At 39.3% G+C, this 20,798-nt stretch overlaps 1 protein-coding gene and 1 long non-coding RNA gene across 20 annotated transcripts in view; one reads left to right on the forward strand and one right to left on the reverse strand.

Annotated features, from left to right (window-relative positions):
- The window catches only part of baz2ba (bromodomain adjacent to zinc finger domain, 2Ba), a 100,937-nt gene that overhangs the window by 68,756 nt on the left and 11,383 nt on the right, over window positions 1–20,798 (forward strand). For 6 of the 19 annotated variants that reach the window (XM_055154426.1, XM_055154425.1, XM_055154430.1 and 3 more), the window contains 20 exons: window positions 581–793; window positions 2,451–3,041; window positions 4,749–5,448; window positions 5,597–5,854; window positions 6,367–6,427; window positions 6,518–6,626; window positions 7,362–7,463; window positions 8,030–8,252; window positions 8,405–8,497; window positions 9,045–9,106; window positions 9,569–9,634; window positions 10,275–10,340; window positions 10,584–10,628; window positions 10,890–10,922; window positions 13,738–13,803; window positions 14,163–14,303; window positions 16,047–16,301; window positions 17,147–17,370; window positions 18,805–18,879; window positions 20,420–20,651. In XM_055154426.1, coding sequence (XP_055010401.1) covers window positions 581–793; window positions 2,451–3,041; window positions 4,749–5,448; window positions 5,597–5,854; window positions 6,367–6,427; window positions 6,518–6,626; window positions 7,362–7,463; window positions 8,030–8,252; window positions 8,405–8,497; window positions 9,045–9,106; window positions 9,569–9,634; window positions 10,275–10,340; window positions 10,584–10,628; window positions 10,890–10,922; window positions 13,738–13,803; window positions 14,163–14,303; window positions 16,047–16,301; window positions 17,147–17,370; window positions 18,805–18,879; window positions 20,420–20,651 — 3,615 coding nt within the window. The remainder of the gene's footprint in view (window positions 1–580; window positions 794–2,450; window positions 3,042–4,748; window positions 5,449–5,596; window positions 5,855–6,366; window positions 6,428–6,517; window positions 6,627–7,361; window positions 7,464–8,029; window positions 8,253–8,404; window positions 8,498–9,044; window positions 9,107–9,568; window positions 9,635–10,274; window positions 10,341–10,583; window positions 10,629–10,889; window positions 10,923–13,737; window positions 13,804–14,162; window positions 14,304–16,046; window positions 16,302–17,146; window positions 17,371–18,804; window positions 18,880–20,419; window positions 20,652–20,798) is intronic. The other 13 variants (XM_020938940.2, XM_020938941.2, XM_055154438.1 and 10 more) reach the window with 6 other exon arrangements.
- Window positions 270–4,153, reverse strand: LOC129409193 (uncharacterized). Its single transcript, XR_008632273.1, has 2 exons — window positions 4,020–4,153; window positions 270–788 (listed from the first exon to the last, which is right to left on the reverse strand). It is a non-coding gene; the product is annotated as an uncharacterized LOC129409193 (long non-coding RNA).

Here is a 20,798-nt window from a genome sequence, read left to right on the forward strand (position 1 = left end):
CTATAATATTTATGTTTTATTTTAATTATGATAAATTACAAAGCATAGGACACACGTACACACACACACACATGAATTATTGCATGTTCAGCATTGAGGTTCTGGGATCATAAAGTGCAACTTGGATCTAGTCTCTGCAGTTTTTATTATTTGCAAAATATTCTGCACTTTGAGTTGACAAAAATATCTACTTTTAGGCTTGTTTTTTTTTTGTTTTTTTGTTTAGTTTTTTTGTTTATATAGTTTTAGTGAAATAAATATGATATTGATGAAGATGATGACAAAACTTTTTACTCTGCATAATTAACACTAATCCAAACACAACACAATACTGGTATCACTAAAATTTCGCAAACAACAGGCTTGAAAATGTATGCTAATTGATTCTAAATGATTATAGCAGAACAATCAAATGCGGAAAACAAAACTGTGAATGCATACATATAAATGAAAACAAAAGTGAGAGTTATTTTTAGAGTCAACTGTCCTACTTTGCTGTTATATTTAGTTTGGAAGAAGCTAAACATTATACATTATACAAAGATCAGATGAGATATTTTGTTGTTCTCTTTTGATCCAGAAGTCACGTAAGAAGCCAGCAGACGGCTCCACAGCCAGCCACAGTGAATCGGGATCTTCCTCCGACATTTCCAGCGATGGGTCCCTCAGCAGCGACCTGGAGGATCTGCCCGAGGACGATGAAGATGACGACGATGAGGAAGATGACGAGGAGGACGAGGACAAATCCAGTGAACTTTTGGACTCAGACAAACGGGCCAAGAAGAAATCTAAAGTAAGACAAAACATACAATAGTTATATTAGGGAAGTTAATTAGTTAATTGGTCTCAAAATTTCTAAGTATAAATCTTATTAAATGGCTGATCTTACTAAAATTCTGACACACTAGACTGGGGGTCTCCAACCTGTAGCTCTCCACCTTTTCCAAACAGCTTGCAAAGGAATTTCTGAATTCTGTGTATTTTGGTTAATAAATAAAATTTGATTAATTACCTTGGTAAATGTATAATTTTGATGCCTAACTTGGTGCACCGATAAATGGATATTGGTTTATGTTTCATAAACATCTAACTATTCCCCATCTAAGGCTTGCTGTGGCTCTTATACTCTTCTTTGCAACTGCTGAAATTGGTAGTTCGGGAGCGTGCCTATGTTCCCACAGCTATATGTTCCCTCATTTCTAATATATATATTTTTTCCCCAAAATTAGAACCTATGTTCCCACATTTCCTTTATCATCAGTTTGCATCAGATTTTATCCCCATTTCTACCAGTTTGTTTGTCAATTACACCCAATCCATTATCCAGCAGCAGTTGACTACAGATGTAATGTAGAGGTCATGGTGCAAAGGGCCCTAGGTTGAAATCTTGATCTCTGATTGACTCTTAATCATCCCTTCAAATGCGGTATAAAAAAAAATGACTTGAATTAGAGTTTCATTTTGAGAAAAATCTTAGAAATAAAAAGAAAAATTTTAGAAATGAGAGAACATAGGGCTGACCCCGGGACCTCTCTGACATTTCTGTTTTGTAAAGGTAGTTCACTAGAGAAAAAAAGGTTAGAGACTATAGTATATCCAGAAATATTGATACTTGCCACTGATGTCATCAAAACTGCCTAGGGGTATGATGATAACTCTAAGCACTGCTCTATCTGAGGGTTTTTAGACTTTAATCTGATCTTTATTTTAACATAGTCATATGCTAGCCAGCATTAGCCAACAGTTTTTCAGTTAGTCACTCTCACTTTTTTGTTGAAAACCAAACACCTAAACAGGACCATGAACAGTCGTATTGGTCATAGGTTCCTGTCGTTAAAATCCATTTTGTATTTTTTTTTTCATACGATCTTAAAACTTTTTGGCTGTAATTGCTAATGTGTGCAGTTTGTCACCATTGTGTCAACTACTGAAACATCCTGCCATAGAACTATATGTAGAACACCCCCAACATAATGTCACTACAAAGTATCAGTAAGGACTAACAACTGTGTGTTCGCTCTGGCTATGTAAATATGAAATATCATTACCACAGTGAGACAAATATCTTTTATGAATAGCTTGTTCCTCATATTGTGTTTTTCATAGATTTTAGTGTTATTATTATTATTATTATTATAAAAAATACTAGATCTTGCTCTTGCTAAAACTATTTGGACGCAATGAGACAAATCAAAAAGAGAAAGCACAGGGAACATTTTAATTTCAGTATTTTTGCATTTTATTGTTTACAACTTAACACTGCACACACTCATACCACCAGCAGCAATGAAAAATAACTATGGACAGTACAAAGCTAGCAGGCCACACGGTGCACTCTAGTGTTTTGCCTCCTAGTATCTTCATGCCCCGCGATAAAATAATTGAATGTATTATAATAAATTATCATGGCTGAAAGTGTTCTTTCTCACAATGTGTTAATTTCTCCTCAGGTTTTAACTCAGAACAGTGCGAAGATAGACAAACCTTTCTCTGCAGTATCCACAGCAGAGGCCCAGGCAAAAACCCCGAAGGTCCCATCCACGCCTCCAACCCTGGTGCCCTTGCCCCGCTCAGTTTCGCCCCCTGCCCCGTCCCAAACCTCACCGCTGGCCCTGCACAACTCCAGGCCCCGCACAGAGCAGCACTTCAGTGTCATACAGTCTACAGGTTTGGCTGCCAACTCGAAGCCCATGGCACTGGTAACGAACAGGGAGCCTTCGCCATCCTCCTCCCCCATCGCTCTCACCACATCCCCCAAAGCTCTGTCCCGCACGGTGTCCCCCAAACTGGTGCCCTCCTCGTCCCCCCAGAGCCTTCCCCTTTCCCTGTGCTCGTCCCCCAAACCCCTTTCTGTCCCCTCTCCCCCGCGCTCCACCCTCCCCATGTCTACCTCCCCCAAACCCTTCGCTCTGACCTCGCCGGTAACAAGCTCCCAGAAGCGGACTCTAAAGCCACCTCAGCACGCGGCGGGAGGCAAGCCCAGCAAGAGGAAGCTTCTGGAGGCATCGCTGGCGCAAATCAATGAGTTCAGGCTCAAACAGGTATGGCCACTGCTTTTAGAAGTTATTCACATGAAAAGTACCATGAAATACCATTCATATATATACGTATACTTGAACCTTTTTGCTCCCGGCTTGATACATTAGTCACTGGTCTAAAACTCTTTCCGCTAGTGAAGTTTATGGAGGTCTTAAAGGGCCCGTATTACGTTATTTTCTGATCTATGTTTTAATGCTGTTTTCTTGTCAAAAACATACCTGGGGTTGTTTTTTGTTTCATTTACACATGTTTAACACACAAACCCTGCATATTTAGGCTGTGTTTTTCTCTCAAATGGAAAAAAAGCTGTTCCGCCTTTATACATGTGCTCGATTTGGATACTTTCACCCGTGGAGCAGCTGTTAACTTGAAAACTACCGCTTCATGGCATCACATGGAGAAACTGAGAATTTTGAGCTTTCAAGATGAAGATGTAGACAGATTAATAATAAAGTGTTACTCAAACATGTGTGAATGAAACAAAACACAACTCCAGGTATGTTTTTGAGTAGGTAGCAATGTTCTAATATGACTTAAAGCTCACAAGAGTCATGTTGTGAGTAATATAGGACTTTAAAATTATATTACTCACAAAGTCACTATTGGAGATATTGAGTATGTGCCTTATGCATTCAGTTTGTGTCCTGACAATAAAAGGTTACTTTCAGTTCTGTATTTTCATTCAATGACTGACTGTCTCAAGACAATGTGAAGACCTTGTAGCAAAATGTCAGTATAACACACCAGGTTTATAGCAATAGAAAAATATTCAGACAAAAGAATACCTTAAATATATTTCAACAAATGTCAAATTTGAGAAATGTATTCTTCCATTTCTTCTAATTATTAGCTGTAGGCAATTTTTGAGGAGGAACTGGAGTTTTTAAACCCCTCCAGCATTTCTATTCTATACTATTACACATAACAGCCATACACATAACAACCAACTCATGCCTGGCCAGCCAAAACCACACACTTACATGTAGGAGGGACTGGCAGGTCAGGCAAATGAATGGCAATAGCATTACTGTGTTTATATTTACAGATTGAAGTGGTCCACTTGATTCTTAGCTGCTTAAAAACATGAGCGTCAACAGTGTTAGCTAAACGGTTCATGAGACGTTGTTTTATTCTGTCGAAATAGTTTCCCCTTTTCAGTTTCACAAGTATAGAGAAGTTTACAATGAGCCAAATTCCCCCTGTGGTTTCAGTACTGTACTGTATTTCATGGGCTGTGAAATTGATTTGTTTCACTCCATGTCACATCCAGTATAAAGTGCATGTTACAGTCCGACCCGTGTGTGCTTAAATACTGATCGGCTGAACTGTCATCGGTGCTCAAGACAAACATGTCCATCTGCATGATTCTAACTATGATTCTAACGATGACGGAGCTTTGCACAGTAATTACGATTTCAGAGAAGCTCAGGGTGTGTTTGAGGGTTTGCCTGAGTACAATGCCTTTGGTTATTGCATTTATGTTTGCTTTGTTTTGCAAAGCACAGCTTAGACACAGTTAACTGTACCAGTGTAAAGCATTGTAGTTTTGTCACCTGCTCAAACAATCAACAGTGATGCAAAGTGACAGCTAGAGCACTTTGTCCTATTTCTATTCTCATTTTGCCTAACCTTTTTGTTCTCCCTGCTGCCTCCCTCCCTTCTCCTAAATCTCTCCCACTCAATCCCATTTTTCTTCTTCTCTTTCCCAGACCCTTGGGTCCCAGGGGCAGTTGTTCCCGGCTGAGCTTAAAAAGCAAACGGGACCCAAGTCTCCCAAGAGGACTTCTCTGTCTCCACTGCCTCCCGTGCCTGCTCCCCAGAACAATCACTCCAACCTGTTCCTCTCCAGTGCTCTGCTGGGGCTCCCTGAACCCCACCACCCCAATGGAGTCATCCAAAGCACCACTCAGGACGCACCTTTGGCCCTCATCACCAAACCACGCAAAGACTCCGCCCCCCAAGGCAAGTCGCCTCAGTGCGACTCTGATAGTGGGTCAATGCCTGTCAATCTGAGCACAGGGGCCAGCCGCACCCAGTCACAGCCCCCCACTACCTCACCCCATGCCACAGGCCATGGATCCAGAAAGAACAAGAGCCTTCTGGGTAAGGGACACAGCCTGGGGCTGGGGCAGGCACAAGCGGACGCTTTAGCCGCCTGGAAGGGCCTCCCCCAAAACCACTTGGTCCAGTCTCTGGTGGATTTGTTTCGAGGAGGAGAGTCTGGGATTGGGATTCCTGGGGTCAGTATCCCGGGAGTGGGGATACCAGGAGTGGGGCTCCCAGGGACATGTAACCCCACAGCAGGGCTCCCAGCCAATAAGGAATCAGACGACTCTGGAGACGACGATGACGATGAAGACGATGACCTGGAGGAGGAAGACGAGGAGGACTCTGATGACAGTCTGTCAGGTCAGTTTTATTACACAGTGCTGCAGACATCACAGGTATTTTATGATACATTTACTCACTTGCTTCAGTCCACCACTGAATTATCCACAGTGGTCCCAGTGCAGTCAGTCTTTACAGTTGTAGATCTAACGTCACTCCTTTGTTTCAGAGTCTGACAGTAACTCTGACAGTGACATCTCTGGAAAGAAAGCAAAGGAGCTGAAGCTGCCGTCTGGATCCAAAAAGGAATCTTCATCCCGCCGGCTAACCAAAGGCGCAGAACTACTGAACACCTCATCCAATCACACAGCCACCAGCTGCTCCCCCCTCAACCTGCAGGTGATCAAGAGCCCCATCGTCTCCAGCTCCAGTGCCTTGGCCTATCACAGCTCTCCAGGCTCCTCCTACAGCCTGGCATCTCCATTAGGTAATGCACGAAACACAGAAAACAAAACACAAGACTGACTGGTAACAGCAGCAGGCCTATGTAAGGTTATTATAATTCAAAGGTGACTATGAGAGCAGTGCTTTAGATTCTTGTGGCCTAAGCAGAGTTGTGAGATCCTGTAGGGGCATGCTCAGAGCCCTGACAACTTGTTTGGCACAGTCACAAGGTTAATTTCCGCCTTCCTGTGCAGTGGAGAGATTACACAGATCAGAGGAAAGAGGACATATGTGGAGCAGTCAGGAATGTACCAAACACACATTCATGCCTTCGTTTTGCTTCACTGCTATTTAAGAAATAAAGTTACCTTATTATTATTTTTTTGCTATTACCATTTTGTATTACATTGGTTATTGATGAGTGTAGTGGATGTATAAATTTATTCAATATTGTTGCTGTCTATTGTGTAAATACAACACATAACATAACACATACCATATAAAATTATTTACATGTATGATATTGTAATAATGTATTTATTGTATTCTTTCCAGGATTAGTCAAAAAGAAGCGAGTGATGGATGAAAAGGACTTGATGCTGCCTGTGGAGTTGGGGTGTGTTTATTGTTACATGTTTATTTAACTTGGAGAAAATCTTTTTGCATTAATTATTCCTAATAAATGATTCTGCTTTACTGCTCACAGATGGAGGAGAGAAACAAGAATCAAATCAGTGGCAGGACGTCCCCAGGGAGACGTGGCCTACTATGGTCCTTGTGGGAAGAAGCTGAGGCAGTACCCAGATGTGATGAAGGTACTTGAGACGCTGCAGTGGAGTCTGTAATCAAAGATACATGAGGCAAATGTTTAAGCAAACTAGAAAGGCTGTTTTCCTCCTGCAAGTGTGGGCCGTAAAGACAATTGCATTTAGGGGGTGGTTTGTTGTTTCTTTTTAAATGAGATGGCTCCTCTTCTGCTTTGTACAAACAAATGCTCATGTATCTGTATCTCTGTGCTCTTCCCTGCTGCACTTCGACCCTCTCTGTCCATCCCACTTCCTCATAGTGAGAGATCTTAATCTAGAATCACTTTGTGCTACTTTTTTCACCCCTCCTTCCAAAAATTTTGATTAATTCTCCGTGTTGGGATGCACAACTTTGGTTCAATTCAAAGTTTATTAACTACAGTTTACTGTGTTCACAGTAATCTAAACTATAACAAGTGTTAAACTTGTCTTTGAAAGTAAAGGACAAACTGAGAAGTGTCTAGTGGCTGACAGCCACTGACTGTTAGCTTTAAGTAGGCAGTAAAAGCTGAGCATGGCCACGATAAATAGCAAAGGGCCTGAATTGTGCACCCCAAGGTCGAACCCGTTTCTCCTGAGAGCTTTTGCTCTTTTTGTCCCCTGGCTTTTATGATCATTAGTCGCACTGCACAGTTGTACAATGTAACATTCTCCAACCTAGTGCCTCCAAGATGCTTATCAATGTCGCTAAATTCACAATTTTTCTTGCCTAAACCAACGCCAATATTATTTTCTTTTCTGTAGTATCTATCCAGAAATGGAATAAGTGGCCTCACGCGTGATAATTTTAGCTTCAGTGCAAAGATAAGGGTTGGTGACTTCTATGAAGCCAGAGAAGGACCCCAGGTGACTGCCTTTCATCTCTCTCTCCCTGATCCCTGTTCATCTTTTCATCTAGAGGCAGGCAAAGCTCCAGTCGCTGTCGGCAGGGCCAGAGCCAAAGCCCTCAGTAGCTTTAGTCCACAGACCTCTCACTGTGCATGGAAACATATAATAATACCATGATGTTACTTCCACAGGTGACCACCTGATATACAGTATGCCATGCTTTGTGTCCTGAACAAAAGGATAGAACACACATTGTGTTTACTGCTCACTGTAAAGTACAAAAAAAGTAGATCATAAAACAGTCTGTTCTGAGGCCCTTTAAGGACAGGTCGACTGTGATAAACTCTTCATCATTAGATTACCTCATGTAATCACTGTCTTTACTGTAGCATCCAAACACTATCTGTGTCCATGTACTTGATACACTGTAGTTGATTATTGTAAGATACACTTATCCACATCTAGAGTATGTAATTTCAGTATGATAGTTAATGATTATTGCCTAGTCAGGTTCATTTAAAGTCATTATTATCTTACATTGTTGCATTGCAGTGTCCTTTACTGTTTTCCCTTTGCTTCTGTAGGGATTACAGTGGAGCCTGTTGAAGGAAGATGAGGTCATTCCTCGTATCCTGGCGATGGAGGGTCGGCGGGGACGACCTCCGAACTCTGAACGTCAGTTAGGACCTGACGGTGCCAAAGGTCCCAGACGAAGAAAGGGACGACCCCCAAATGTGGGAGACCCCTTAGTACCAGAGGGGCCCAGTCCTAGTGAGGTCAAGCTTTTACGCAAATTAGAGGCACAAGGTGAGCTCCCAGAACAATCTCTGAAATGGACTCTTTGAATGTGGTTTAGACACTGTGGATGTTTAGTACACTGTAGATATTGTATTCTGGAAAGCATTTAGAGTTCTGTGTACATTTCTCACTGACAATGCAAATCTCCCTGCTGTGTGCAGAAATAGCCAGACAAGCTGCCCAGATGAAACTGATGAGAAAACTGGAAAAGCAAGCACTGGCGCGTGCAGCCAAAGAGGCCCGGAAACAGCAAGGTAAACTAAATCTTCTGTGCTGTTAACATACGCCGAAGTCTGAAAGGAATGTAGCAGTGGTCTTTTATATGGCCAGTTTTCAGGATTGCTTTCATCTAAATAGGTGTAATATAAAGACCTGCATTGCCTCTGGGCCACTGCCGCCTCTAATATAGTCTTTGTATGTATGTCCATGTTTATATAAATCACTTGAAAGCACAGGCTTTAATCTTCCCTCAGCTCTAATCTTTCTCTCTCATATACCTCAAACATTATGCATGCACCTTTTGTTTTTTTCTTTGTGCACAAGATAAAATATGAAAATGTATACATATCTCTAGAGAAGGACTTCCTATATATAGAAAAAAATTATTACTGCTTTAAAACTAGATAAACCTTTAGATACATGAAAAAAATCCATTCCTTTTCCAAGTTTACAGTTTTTTTAACCAACCATCATTTTGTGTTGTTTTAGATGAGACAATATATCGTGTGCACCTATAGTCTGCAGATTTGAGTGTAAGTTTTTGCAGAGACCAACCATTTGACATTGACTTTATTCTTGTAGCGATCATGGCAGCTGAAGAGAGGAGGAAGCAGAAAGAGCAGATCAAGATCCTCAAGCAGCAGGTGGGCAGTGCAAAAAAGATCTTTGCCTCTTTCTTCTTTTCTGTCTCAAAAGACATAGTCCCTCCCTGTGCGCTCCTCAAAGCGCTGAACAATAATGTAGCAACTCTCTACAAAATTAAAATACAGGGTACCACTTTATAATAGCTACAACTTAATTGGACTAAATAAAGCATGATCAAAGACGTAATAAAGAATTGGTTCAGTATGAGTTGGAATAATTCAGGCTTAGTAACTACTTAATAAAAGAGTTAGGAGTTTTAATTACGGAGCTATTAAGTCAGAATCATTCTTACTAAACTATTTGTTCATTATGAAATTAGTATTTGTCCATGCTAATGAAAATGTTAAATAAAATTAAAATGTAAAATAGTTATTATGTCTGTTACAAAATATAGTAAATGAAAGATGACATTCTAAAAAACGTTTTCCATTATCTCGATTAAACTTTTGTTTTATTTACAGGAAAAGATCAAGCGAATTCAGCAGATCCGAATGGAGAAGGAACTCAGGGCACAGCAGATTTTGGAGGTACGGGATCAGATCCAAGAGCACCTCTGATTAAGCAGAACATTCCTGGATAGCTGCTGTAGCCCTCAGTCTATAGTGTTTTAATCTTCCTAAAGCTCATTACTGAACAGCGGCATGCGATGGAGGGAGTTGCGTCGTCTTAGGCATAATTCCACATGGAACTAATGCTAAATTGGACTTGGTTGACGGGTGTTGAATATTAAAATGGCTGTTGCTGCCTCTTCAGACCTTATTTAAATTGGACAGAAAAGTCTTTTTTTTCATCAGACAACAGTAACAGTTTAGCATAAGTGGGTCGGGGGGAAAAAGGTGCAGTTTGCCACGCACGCAAACACACAAATGCACACATACAATTAGACTGTGAGAGCTTCAAAGTGTTTTAGCAGGACTAAATCAATTTTGAGTTGACACGGTTGGCAAGCCACTCTTAACGGGAGGCTTCAACATTTTCACAATTACGTATTAAAGAGATACATTATTCATTCGCCGTGTTTAACAAATTTGACTGGCATACAGGGGCACGGAATCTTTGCCCAAGCCAGGAAACTGCAAACAATTAGCCAGAGTGAAACAATGCTTTCACTCAAAAAAAAGACACTGAAATGTGCTTGTTTACGTGATGTGTGATTTGTATTCACAGGCAAAACGCAGGAAGAAAGAGGAAGCTGCCAATGCCAAAATATTAGAAGCTGAGAAACGCATAAAGGTATTTTGCTAATCAGCGTAAATTCTCACTTATTTTATACATTTAAACATTTCCACATAAAATATAGCTGGTTAGATAACATTTCCCAGAATTGCAGGTTTTTAAGCCTTCAATGACAGCTCTAAAGCAGCACTTAAATTTTTAAAATGGGCTCAAATTTCATCAGTCTGTGGTGATTTTCATGATATTGGCACTATGGAAGCGTATTGATTTTCCCTAATCGTTGTCTTTCTTGCCTTCAAGGAGAAAGAGATGAGGAGACAGCAGGCGGAGATCCTAAAACATCAGGTAGGCATTCACTACAGCCCTCTCAACCTCTTCAACATAATAGTTATTGCTAAATAAAACCATTTACGTCAGGCCTGACTTCAATAGGAATCTGAAGTGTGTTTGAGTGAGTGACTGAGAGGTAAATGCAGGGATGTGTGATTATTAATAGTAGATACACAATACCAACAAACTATTAAGTCTTATTTATAATTAATGCCATGCTTTATGGTATTGGATTTGACTTCTGTTCCATAATATTTTGCCAACTCTTTCTGCCAGGAGTTGGAGAGGCATAGACTAGATATGGTATGGGTATGTTTATTTTTGTACATCTAACACCTGCATCGTGTAACTGGTTGTGTTATGGTTGTCATAGCAATGCATTAAGTGTAGCACTGGCTGCTGTCATACTACATTCTTCTGCATGGCTTTCCAGCAAAACCAACAAAAGAGAAAGCGAGTCAGTATGCTGCCTCCATCTGCTCCTCCTGAGGGACGACTGACCCTGTCACAGAGCAGGCTCCTGTCCCCTCCCCCACCCTCTGCCCTCTACCCAGAATGCATTGCAAAGACTGCTAGCCAATCCACTTTCACCGTCTCAAGAGCCGTGATTCCACCAACTGGTACATGGTATGGTTTGGGTTGGTGTGGCATATGTCTATTCTCAAAGTGGGCGCGAAGTGTCATCAAGTCTGCATTCACTGCTGCTTTTTGTAACTGCTCCATCTGGTCAAGAGTAACCTCCTCACAGGAATCAAATTTAAAGGGCCCATCTTACGATATTTTCTGATCTATGTTATAATGTTGTTTAATCATCAAGAACAAACCTGGAGTTGTGTTTTGTTTCATTCACACAAATCCTATGTAGGTTAGTTCGGAGTTAGGAGTTTATATCGTAAAACAGAAAACACTTGACACTTCCACCTTGTGATGCTCCACTGTGTTTTTAAACACACCTCCCGGTATGTTTTTGAGGTGATAACAACATTATAACATGGCTTAAAGCTCTTAAGAGTCAATTTTGCGTAATATTCGATGTTTAAAATAGTAACTTTGTCAATCATATGCTAAGAAGCTAGAAAAAACAAATATGTGTTTATTTAAATGTATTTATTTATTTTTATCTGTTCAAATTGACAAATCTTTTTCACAAAAATGCAGTCACAATTCAAATATGCATAATAAGGTTTCACAATTTCAGTAGTTTTTATCATAGCGTTTTTTTATATAACAGTATTTTTAATTAAACTTAAGCTGCCACAGTCCCACCCCATGCCACACTGAGCTGCCCTGTACCTGTACTGCTTGGTGGAACGAGGCTACAGTGCACTGGAGGAGTGTCATCCATCACATACATTGTCTAACTGTTGTATCGGAGTAGCCTACGTTTCCCATGAGTGCTTGAGACTCCGGCCCGGACTCTTTGTGCCTCTTTCTGCCGTCCACAGAGCGCTGGACATTTTAACCCGCCCCGGCCTCTCTGTCATTCACTGTTACTTTACTTTGCACAAAAAACGAAAATTGCTCTAGAGAATCATTTTGTCTTTCTATGGTGGAGCTTGTTTTTCATACCTGAGAGCAGTGTTGGGAAGTAACTAAATATGTGTACCAAAAATACATTCAGAATTCAGAATTAACTGTATTTGTGTACAGTTAGCTCTCATTTAGTGGTAATACAGTTACCTTTCTAGTCAAAGGAATACCTTGCATTACTTGATGCAATTTAAATTTACTACATTAGAAAGAAGAAGAAAAAAAGACAATACAGCTATTGTAATGCGTGAATGGCCTTTTTTCCCCCTCTAATTGGTGATAAATACATTCACAGCAAACATTGCAACTACAGCTATTTTAATCCTATATGTTTTTACACTATAATGCAACTCAACATCTAAGAAGTCAGAATACAGAACTCTGATTGGACATTACAAATACATTTACAAGAAGTATTCAGTATTCTGTAACTAAATACTAAAATCAAACATTCTTTCCTGCACTGCCAAAGAGCTTAAAAGGTGCGATGAACCTTTTCTTTTGAAAGTAAACTTTTGACAGTTGGTTGAATAATAGTTAAATCAATTCCACCATTGGGAGAAGTGTGGTTCTCTGTAGCACTTTTGGCCTGGCTGTCCTGCTTGTAGCCCTTTCACTCAACAACACAATTGAACAGATCTGCCTTTCTTGTTTTCAGTGATTAATGGTTTCAACCTAATTGTGCCTTTAAAAACAGGCCATTCATTTAGTACAAACTGGCTTGATACGTTGCAGTTAATAAATAAAAAGACTAGTCAAACTTGTCAGGGACTAATTGAGTATCATCTAGAGGATTTTAGAAAGAGGACATCGAAACCACAGGGAATTCATTGTGTGTTGTTTATCACAGAGGCAGACCAGTAGCAGGTCTATCTCTCTGTATGTGTCGGAAATGTCCTTGGCAAGCCCTAACGCTAGCTTTTTGGTGGATCACAGCAGGAAAAAACAGCCCGAAAAAGAAAGAGGAGCGGTAAACCTAAGAAGATGAAATGGAGAGATAGACAACCACAAGTGATTCCTTTAACCTTTTGCAGTGCACTGTGGATCAAGCGCACAAGCAAAACAAAGCTGTGTAGTTCTTACCAATTACCAGGCTAATATCTGAACTGAAATCTCCAAAAGGATGCTGCATTTGAGGTCTACCTGTCACCCCATAACTAAATACTAAAGCATTAGCCTAGTCTAACTCCATAGTGATTATTTATTTGATTGCCTCGGCCTCTGTGGCACATCAGACAATATCTGGCAACCCGTATTTTGTTGCTTTTGTTGTGTCAGCTTTAGTTTGGATGGTGCTGTCACCGCATCCAGCTGCTTCTCTTTTTTGAGCTTGTCATCACATCTACTTTGTACTGCATCTTTGTGTTGCTTTTTGGTTGTCATATGTACTCTCTTCACTTACGCTTCCACCACACGTTAAAGTTGTGAAGTTTGTGTTTGTTCCAGTATGGTCTTCTCCGGTCTAATGAATGCCTCATAGTGAAGTTTATATATATATATATATATTTTATTGATGTTTAGTCCATTGACAGCAGTGGCCTCTTTTTGTGCATTGGCTGCTTGTTAATGTGCCTATGTCTTTGTGCCACTCTAGGAAAGAGAGAGGAGGCGCCAACACGTAATGCTGATGAAAGCTGTAGAGGCACGCAAGAAAGCAGAGGTAGTCCACACGCACACAGCCAACGCACTGTCCACTCCATAAAAAGGGCCCAAGTCATTATTCCCTAGATGGATTCCTACTTTCTCTCTTTCTACGCACTCCCTCTCTCCTTCCCTTCATTTTTTTTCCTGCACACTTACCAAGTCAAAAGATTCTGGCCCCTCAAGCACTTTTCTTTTGAACGCACCACAGCATTAGACTGAATTCTAACAGTGCTCAGCAAAGTCAAGTAAACCTTCTTGTCTGTTTTCGCACACATGCACAACCACACACACACACACACACACACACACACACACACACTACTAATGGCGCCTCAACTTTTCTTTTTTTTTCTCCTTTTTTTCTGTACTTTCCAGGAGCGAGAGCGCGTGCGGCAGGAGAAAAGGGACGAGAAACGCTTGAACAAAGAGCGTAAACTGGAGCAGAGGAGGTTGGAGCAGGAGCTGGCCAGAGAGCTGAAGAAGCCAAATGAAGATATGTGTCTCTCTGACCATAAGGTAGTGACTCAAACTAGTTATTGTAAAGTTTAAAGAAAAGGGTTTGTATAAGGAAAAATACATCACTGCCCATTCTGTAATAATGATGATAACACTTTAGCTTTGGGACCACATATTAATGGCTAAATAATAGAAAAAGGCATAGGCGAACTGCTTAATTAACATCTCTTTCAGTATTTATAAAGTACTTACTGTTTTTGTCTATGGGCATATTTTAATAGTATTCAACCATTCATTATTTTCTGACCATTAACTCTTAAGAAGTGTTCATTAACATTATTTGTAATATATGCTTTTGTACTTACGCTAATCTTAATATGCATTAGTAAGTGTTTTATAATACCATATATATAGCTAAATAACTTCTATCTAGCATACAAATTACTGTACTCTTTATGTATATGTGGTACTAAAACTTAAGTGTTACCAGAATAACATAGTTGCAAATTTTTTCCAGTTTACTATGAATTAGTGGTGATGTAAAATTTTGAACGTTGTGTCTTAGATTGCCAATACAGAAAATTTAGTCTTAATTAAAAAATAATTATATCAGCTTAATGACTATGTTCAGATAGTATAGATAGATAAGTACACAGATATTGTTTGGTACATTTTGCCTCAACATGTCATCAACAAACGTCTATAGATGGACTATAATATCATAAACACACAATAAAGATAAACTTAATCTCAAAATAAATCTGTAACACTATATACTCTGCCCAATTACAGTAAAAACGTACCTGTGAAAAAAAATAAGTATATGTGTCACTGCACTGTACATTTTGCCTGGACATCTCACCAACAAGCAACTCGATGAATTGATGAAATGATTATGAACACACCATAAACAAAATATTAATCTCAAAATAAATCTGTAACACTATATACCCTGCCCACATCGTGTAAAAAGTACCTGTGAAAAAAGTATATGTGTCATTCTCATCACTGAATGATTTCACAGGCTCATCACTCAGAGGTAAACTCCTGTCATGTTCCATTTGATCCTCTGTGTTTGTTTGTGGATGTGTGCGCCCTCATGTGGCCCATATTAAGTACTGCACCAGGATCAGAAGTCAGAATTTTTGTTTGTGGACTGTCAAGAGTCCATTTACAATTCTTGTGATAATTCGATCCAAGACATTTACAAGGACATTTGATAGCATTTAAGTGATTGCAGAAAAATATTATCTGATCATTATTGAGTGACTCCCCAAACAATGTGGAGATATTTCTAGTGGATTTCGATACTAAGATATAGGTTTGATACTTCATACAAATTTAAATACCACAATAGTTAAAAAATAAATAAAATTCAACACAAATCAATAATATTTTTAATTTTATAACGAGGTCTTATACTTCTAGTTCAGATTCACAATAATTCCAAAACATATTGACAATTGTGTCATTTTTATGTAATTGTCTTTACTATGAATACTTGTTTGAATAGTATTTCTTATGTAGTTTCTTTTTTTCAGCACTTTATTTAATAGCATTTTCCAAGTATCAGCGTCATTGAGATAATATGCTTGTATAAAGACATAGAGCTAAGTAAAACACACATACACAAAACGTAAGTCAAAACAACTACCAGATTAACTAGTCTCACTAAACGTGTACCAAACTTGAGAAGAAAGAGGGAGAGTATCTCCTTTCAATACGAGTTTTAGTTTTGATTACTACCTGATTTCGATACTTTTACCAACCGTACAATCTAACAAAGTCACTTCCTGTCCACAGCCTCTTCCTGAATTCTCGCGTATACCTGGTTTGATCCTGCCGGGACGTGCCGTGTCCGACTGCCTGATGTTGATGCAGTTCCTGAGGGGCTTTGGGAAGGTTTTGGGTCTGGACCTGAATACAGATGTCCCCACTCTGGGCATGCTGCAGGAGGGTTTGCTCAACGTGGGCGACAGCATGGGCCAAGTGCAGGACCTGCTTGTCAAAATGCTGTCCCTGGCTGTCTGCGATCCCGGTCTGCCGCCTGGACAAAAGGTCAGTCCTGAACAGGAGGGAGGAAAGTACAAAGTCACTGTTGCGTACAGTTCATTAGCCAAACCTAACAAGAAGGGATGTCATGGTTCAACTTTATGTGTTAAGATTAGACACAGCAAAGAAGCACTGTCATTTTACGATTATTTACACCCAAAATGGTAATAATAAAGTACACATACAGTTAAATAGCAAAAGAAAGTTAAATTCTGTCAACAGGATAAAAGTTTTTTTGTACAGTTGACAGAATTCAACTTTTCTTTCACTATGGATCCTACCCAGACAACAGAGGGATTACACAGACATTCAGTTTATTTTATTCACACTGTTTTGACATAGAAAGATATTATGAAAGCTGTAGTATGTGTTACACTGTTTGCTATTCCAAGGACTCATATGCTATAATAAGAATTTAGACATAAAACATAGACTACGTTTATTGCTTGAGTGGTGAAATCTGGCATCATAAGTGAAGAGCTCATTTTGCTTTCTGATTGAATAATCTTGAGAACCAAAACACAAATATTATATTATTTGTTTGAAAGATATCTGTGTAATGCCTCAGTCGTCCAGGTTTCATCGCAAAAGAAAATTTTATTCTACCAACTGGACAAAGATTTTTTTTGAAAATGGATACTTTTCGACACTCATCCAAAGAGCTTCATGTGCACTCCATAACTGAGAACACAGGGACACATAGGTAATACCTGATGAAAAATGAAATGAACTATAATCATTAAATATTTCTAAAAACAAATTGGGTCACAAAAAAAATTACAAATAAATAAAAGAATAGATCATGGTATCCTTACTAACATTTATTCATTTTCCATGTGCTCTTCTCTCAGACTAAGACCATGCTTGGGGACCACTTGACCAATGTGGGCATAAACCGGGACAATGTGTCGGAGGTGCTTCAGATGTACATGGGAGCACACTGTGCCAACACTGATCTGGCCCCTCTGGCCCTCAGCCTCAAGACCAAGGCCTTCCAAGCCCACACACCCGAACAGAAAGCCTCCATCCTGGGCTTCCTCGCCAACGAACTGGCCTGTAGCAAAGCTGTCATCAGGTGAGGATGTCTGATATGTCTATATGAGTAGTTCACTTCAAAATTAGGTCTGGTCAGTTTTCAAAGTGTATCTTTCTGGAGGAGGGTTTGCCATCTGCTTGTTTTCATCAACATGTTATTGCTTTATCCTATGAATGTCCCACAGTATGGCATTAAATGTATCTCTTTCCATGGAGACAAGCACACAATGCCTCCAGGCCAAGTTACAGTTCAGATCCGTGGAGAGAAGATATCACTCACTTTAAGAATGCTTGTTTTTCATAGTATTTTTGAACAATAAATCACCTGTAATTGAATTAATGCAACATATATGAGTTTAATGCCATACTGTGAAACCTTTCAGGCATCACGATCTTATCCATGACAATAATATGTAGTGGATTTTAACAAGAACGGTGGAATGGTATTTTGATAACAATAAAATACATTCAGTTTTTGAAAATATTACTACACTAAGAGTAAACTCCAAGCCTCCAATGACTTTTTCAAATGGCACTTACCTGTTTTTGCAAATGAACTCAATTATAGTTACTGCAATATGAGGCAACATTCATATCATAAGTATATCAAAAGAAATGGTAGTGCTCGGGTATTCCATTTCTCTGGCATTGTTTTCCTGATTGAGCTAAAATGAAATTGTGTTCTCAAATTAGTCCCAATTTTTGCCTGTATTGGTAATGGTTTATTCCTACTTAAGTTTTGATTTTGACTCAGTTTAACTTAAAGTGCCCAGATACTGAAACAAATCTCGATACTAAACAAAAAATAAATAAATAGGATCCTCTTGGTCTATACCAGAACTAGAATTTATGTGTTTCTTACAGTGCATTGTCTAAATCAAACATCTTTTTTTCGTTTTCATCATCATCATGGTATCAAAATCAGTACTGAATATTGAAGCTTTTCTTTAGTATCCAATTCAAGTTTTACATTTTAGTCGTGACAGCACTAAAGGATATATAAGATTAGTGTTATTGCAATATTCATCACCAGTTAACATATGTTTCCAATGCTGCACAGTCCTATTTACAACCTTTCATTGTATTTTATTATTATTGCATGTTATTATTCACATTTGCATAAAAATCAAACCAAAACATTTTATATGCCTACTTGATCAGTATATTCCTTTGTATTGAATCTGTTATGAAGCCTCTTAACCCCATGTTATTCATTAGGCAGTAATGGTATGTTTTATTGATGCGGTGGGAAAGGCTCAATAACGCTGCAGCAGGGAGCCATAATTTGCAGTTGCTTTCAATAAAATTAATCATCACACAGTTGTACACGCAGAAACTCAAACATCTTATTTTTGGCTATTGATATATGTCAGTTTGCATCAGCTTTGATCTTATTTCGTGTTTAGTTTTTGCCAACATCACAGAAATTTGTATCGGCACAAGCGCGACTAACTGGATTACATTCTGTTCACAGTGAGATAGACAAGAGTTTGGATCAGATGGCCAACATGCGGAAAGACAAGATCATTATGGAAGGGAAACTCAAGAAGTAAGTGTCCAACTCTTTGTGATGTGGCTGGTATTTTTGTGAAATTGTGCAGTAAAATTTGAACAATGGGATTGTACTTTGAAGCTACAGACATCCTGTTTTAGGAAGTCTTCAGTAGACAATAGGGTACTTCAATCCTCTGCTGAGAATCTAAGAGTATTTTGGAAAACCTTTTAAGTGCTTACATCCCATAACTTATTATTTTGGAATTATTTTTAAGACCGTAAGATCATAATGTAGTATATAATATAGCATGAAGTTTTGTAGTTTGCTAGATCTAAATATCTTTAGGTAAGACACTTACTTAGCCCATATTTCTCTTTCTAGTTCTTTCAAATGTTTCTATTTTAAATTGGAAGACTTGGACTTGGATTAGTATTTTTTAGAGATGCGCGGATGGGCTATTTTTTCATCCGCAACCGCGACACAAAACTCATCATCCGCCCGCTGTCCATTTTGCACCGAAGGTTTTCAAAACCGCACCCGCCCGCCATCCGCCGATTGATTTTAGATTTTAGAACAATCATACAGCAAACAAACTAAGGAGCCTAGATAAAAATGCAAACTCTATAGCTCATTCATTCCAAAATTCGCTCAGTGTGTATGTTCGCATTCTTAATTGTCCGTAACAACCCCAAACTTACCTGGTTTTCTTGCGCAGCTAATTAATTGACAACGTTTTCCGACTAGGCTGTTTTTGAACCTTCTCGCCTTCGTGTTGGATGTTGTTACATTCTGAACATTCTGCCATTGCCCGATGTTATTTCAAAGTCATAGCCTCACTCCATCGGTCTTTCTTTAAGTTTTAAATACCCCGAGTGGCAGTCTACGCTGTAATGTCTGCGTGTTTTAAAATATATCTGATATCGAAACAAAATAGACAGATCATCTCATCCAGATGAACCTTTATTGAAATCAGGCAATGCCCTCTTTATATTCCAATTGAAATAGGCAAGAAAAAATATGCATAACTAAATAAATATGGCCCTATAGCCACTTATGTGTTGGCAAACAGCTGAAATAAATTAGAAATAATAAAATAAACTGCATATAATGTGCCTCGTAAACCTTAGGCATCAATAACCCGACACAACCTTAACCTTCAGAACATAAAAACGAGGTCAAATGGGCTAATTAAGGATATGACGTACACTTCATACTACAAGCATAGACAATGAGACTCGTCTTTTCAGATGTAGGTAACAATACTAACAATAACTTTTTTTTTTTTTTCTTTTTTTTTTAGTAGTTAAACCGCCACCCGCCCGAATTTAATTAAAATAAAATTTTTCGTCACGTCATCCGCCCGACCCGCGGATTAACCGCGGATACCGTGGTTGTAACCGCAATCCGCGCATCTCTAGTATTTTTATTATATTATAAATCTCCGGATGATTGAAGAACAAATGAAAAATCAACACAACTGCAAAGCAATTTGGAGTATTTTTAAAAAATGACTATTACTATCATTATTGACAAGTAAAATATAAAACCCAAAATACAGAACTTGTTGTACTAATCTGTTCATTTCTTTATCCAGACTGCGGACCATCTACGCCAAACGCACTGGGAAGCGAGAGGCCAGTGTGGGTGTGGAGGAGACTCAGTCTGTTGGGACGCCATCCTCTGCCACGAAACGAAAGAGGAAAATGGCCGCCGACAGTGACGATGAGGAGGATGAAGACGAGGACAGTGACGATCAGCCAGATGAGGAGGATGAAGAGGAGGAGGAAGAGATCAAGAAGGTCAAGAAGACTGAAGCCTATGATGAGGTGAGGTGTCCATATATAAATGGGCATAGCTAACGCTCTCCAAATAGGAAGTGAGTACGGGCGTGCTTCCAGCTCCATCAACTCTGGCTCCAATTCACTTTGTACTGAAAAATTGCCCATCTCTCCATAACTGCTGCTGTCAGGCTC

Source organism: Boleophthalmus pectinirostris, unplaced genomic scaffold (genome assembly GCF_026225935.1).
Source record: "Boleophthalmus pectinirostris isolate CB_2022bp ecotype Guang Dong unplaced genomic scaffold, ASM2622593v1 HiC_scaffold_19, whole genome shotgun sequence".
Taxonomy (NCBI): Eukaryota; Metazoa; Chordata; class Actinopteri; order Gobiiformes; family Gobiidae; genus Boleophthalmus; species Boleophthalmus pectinirostris.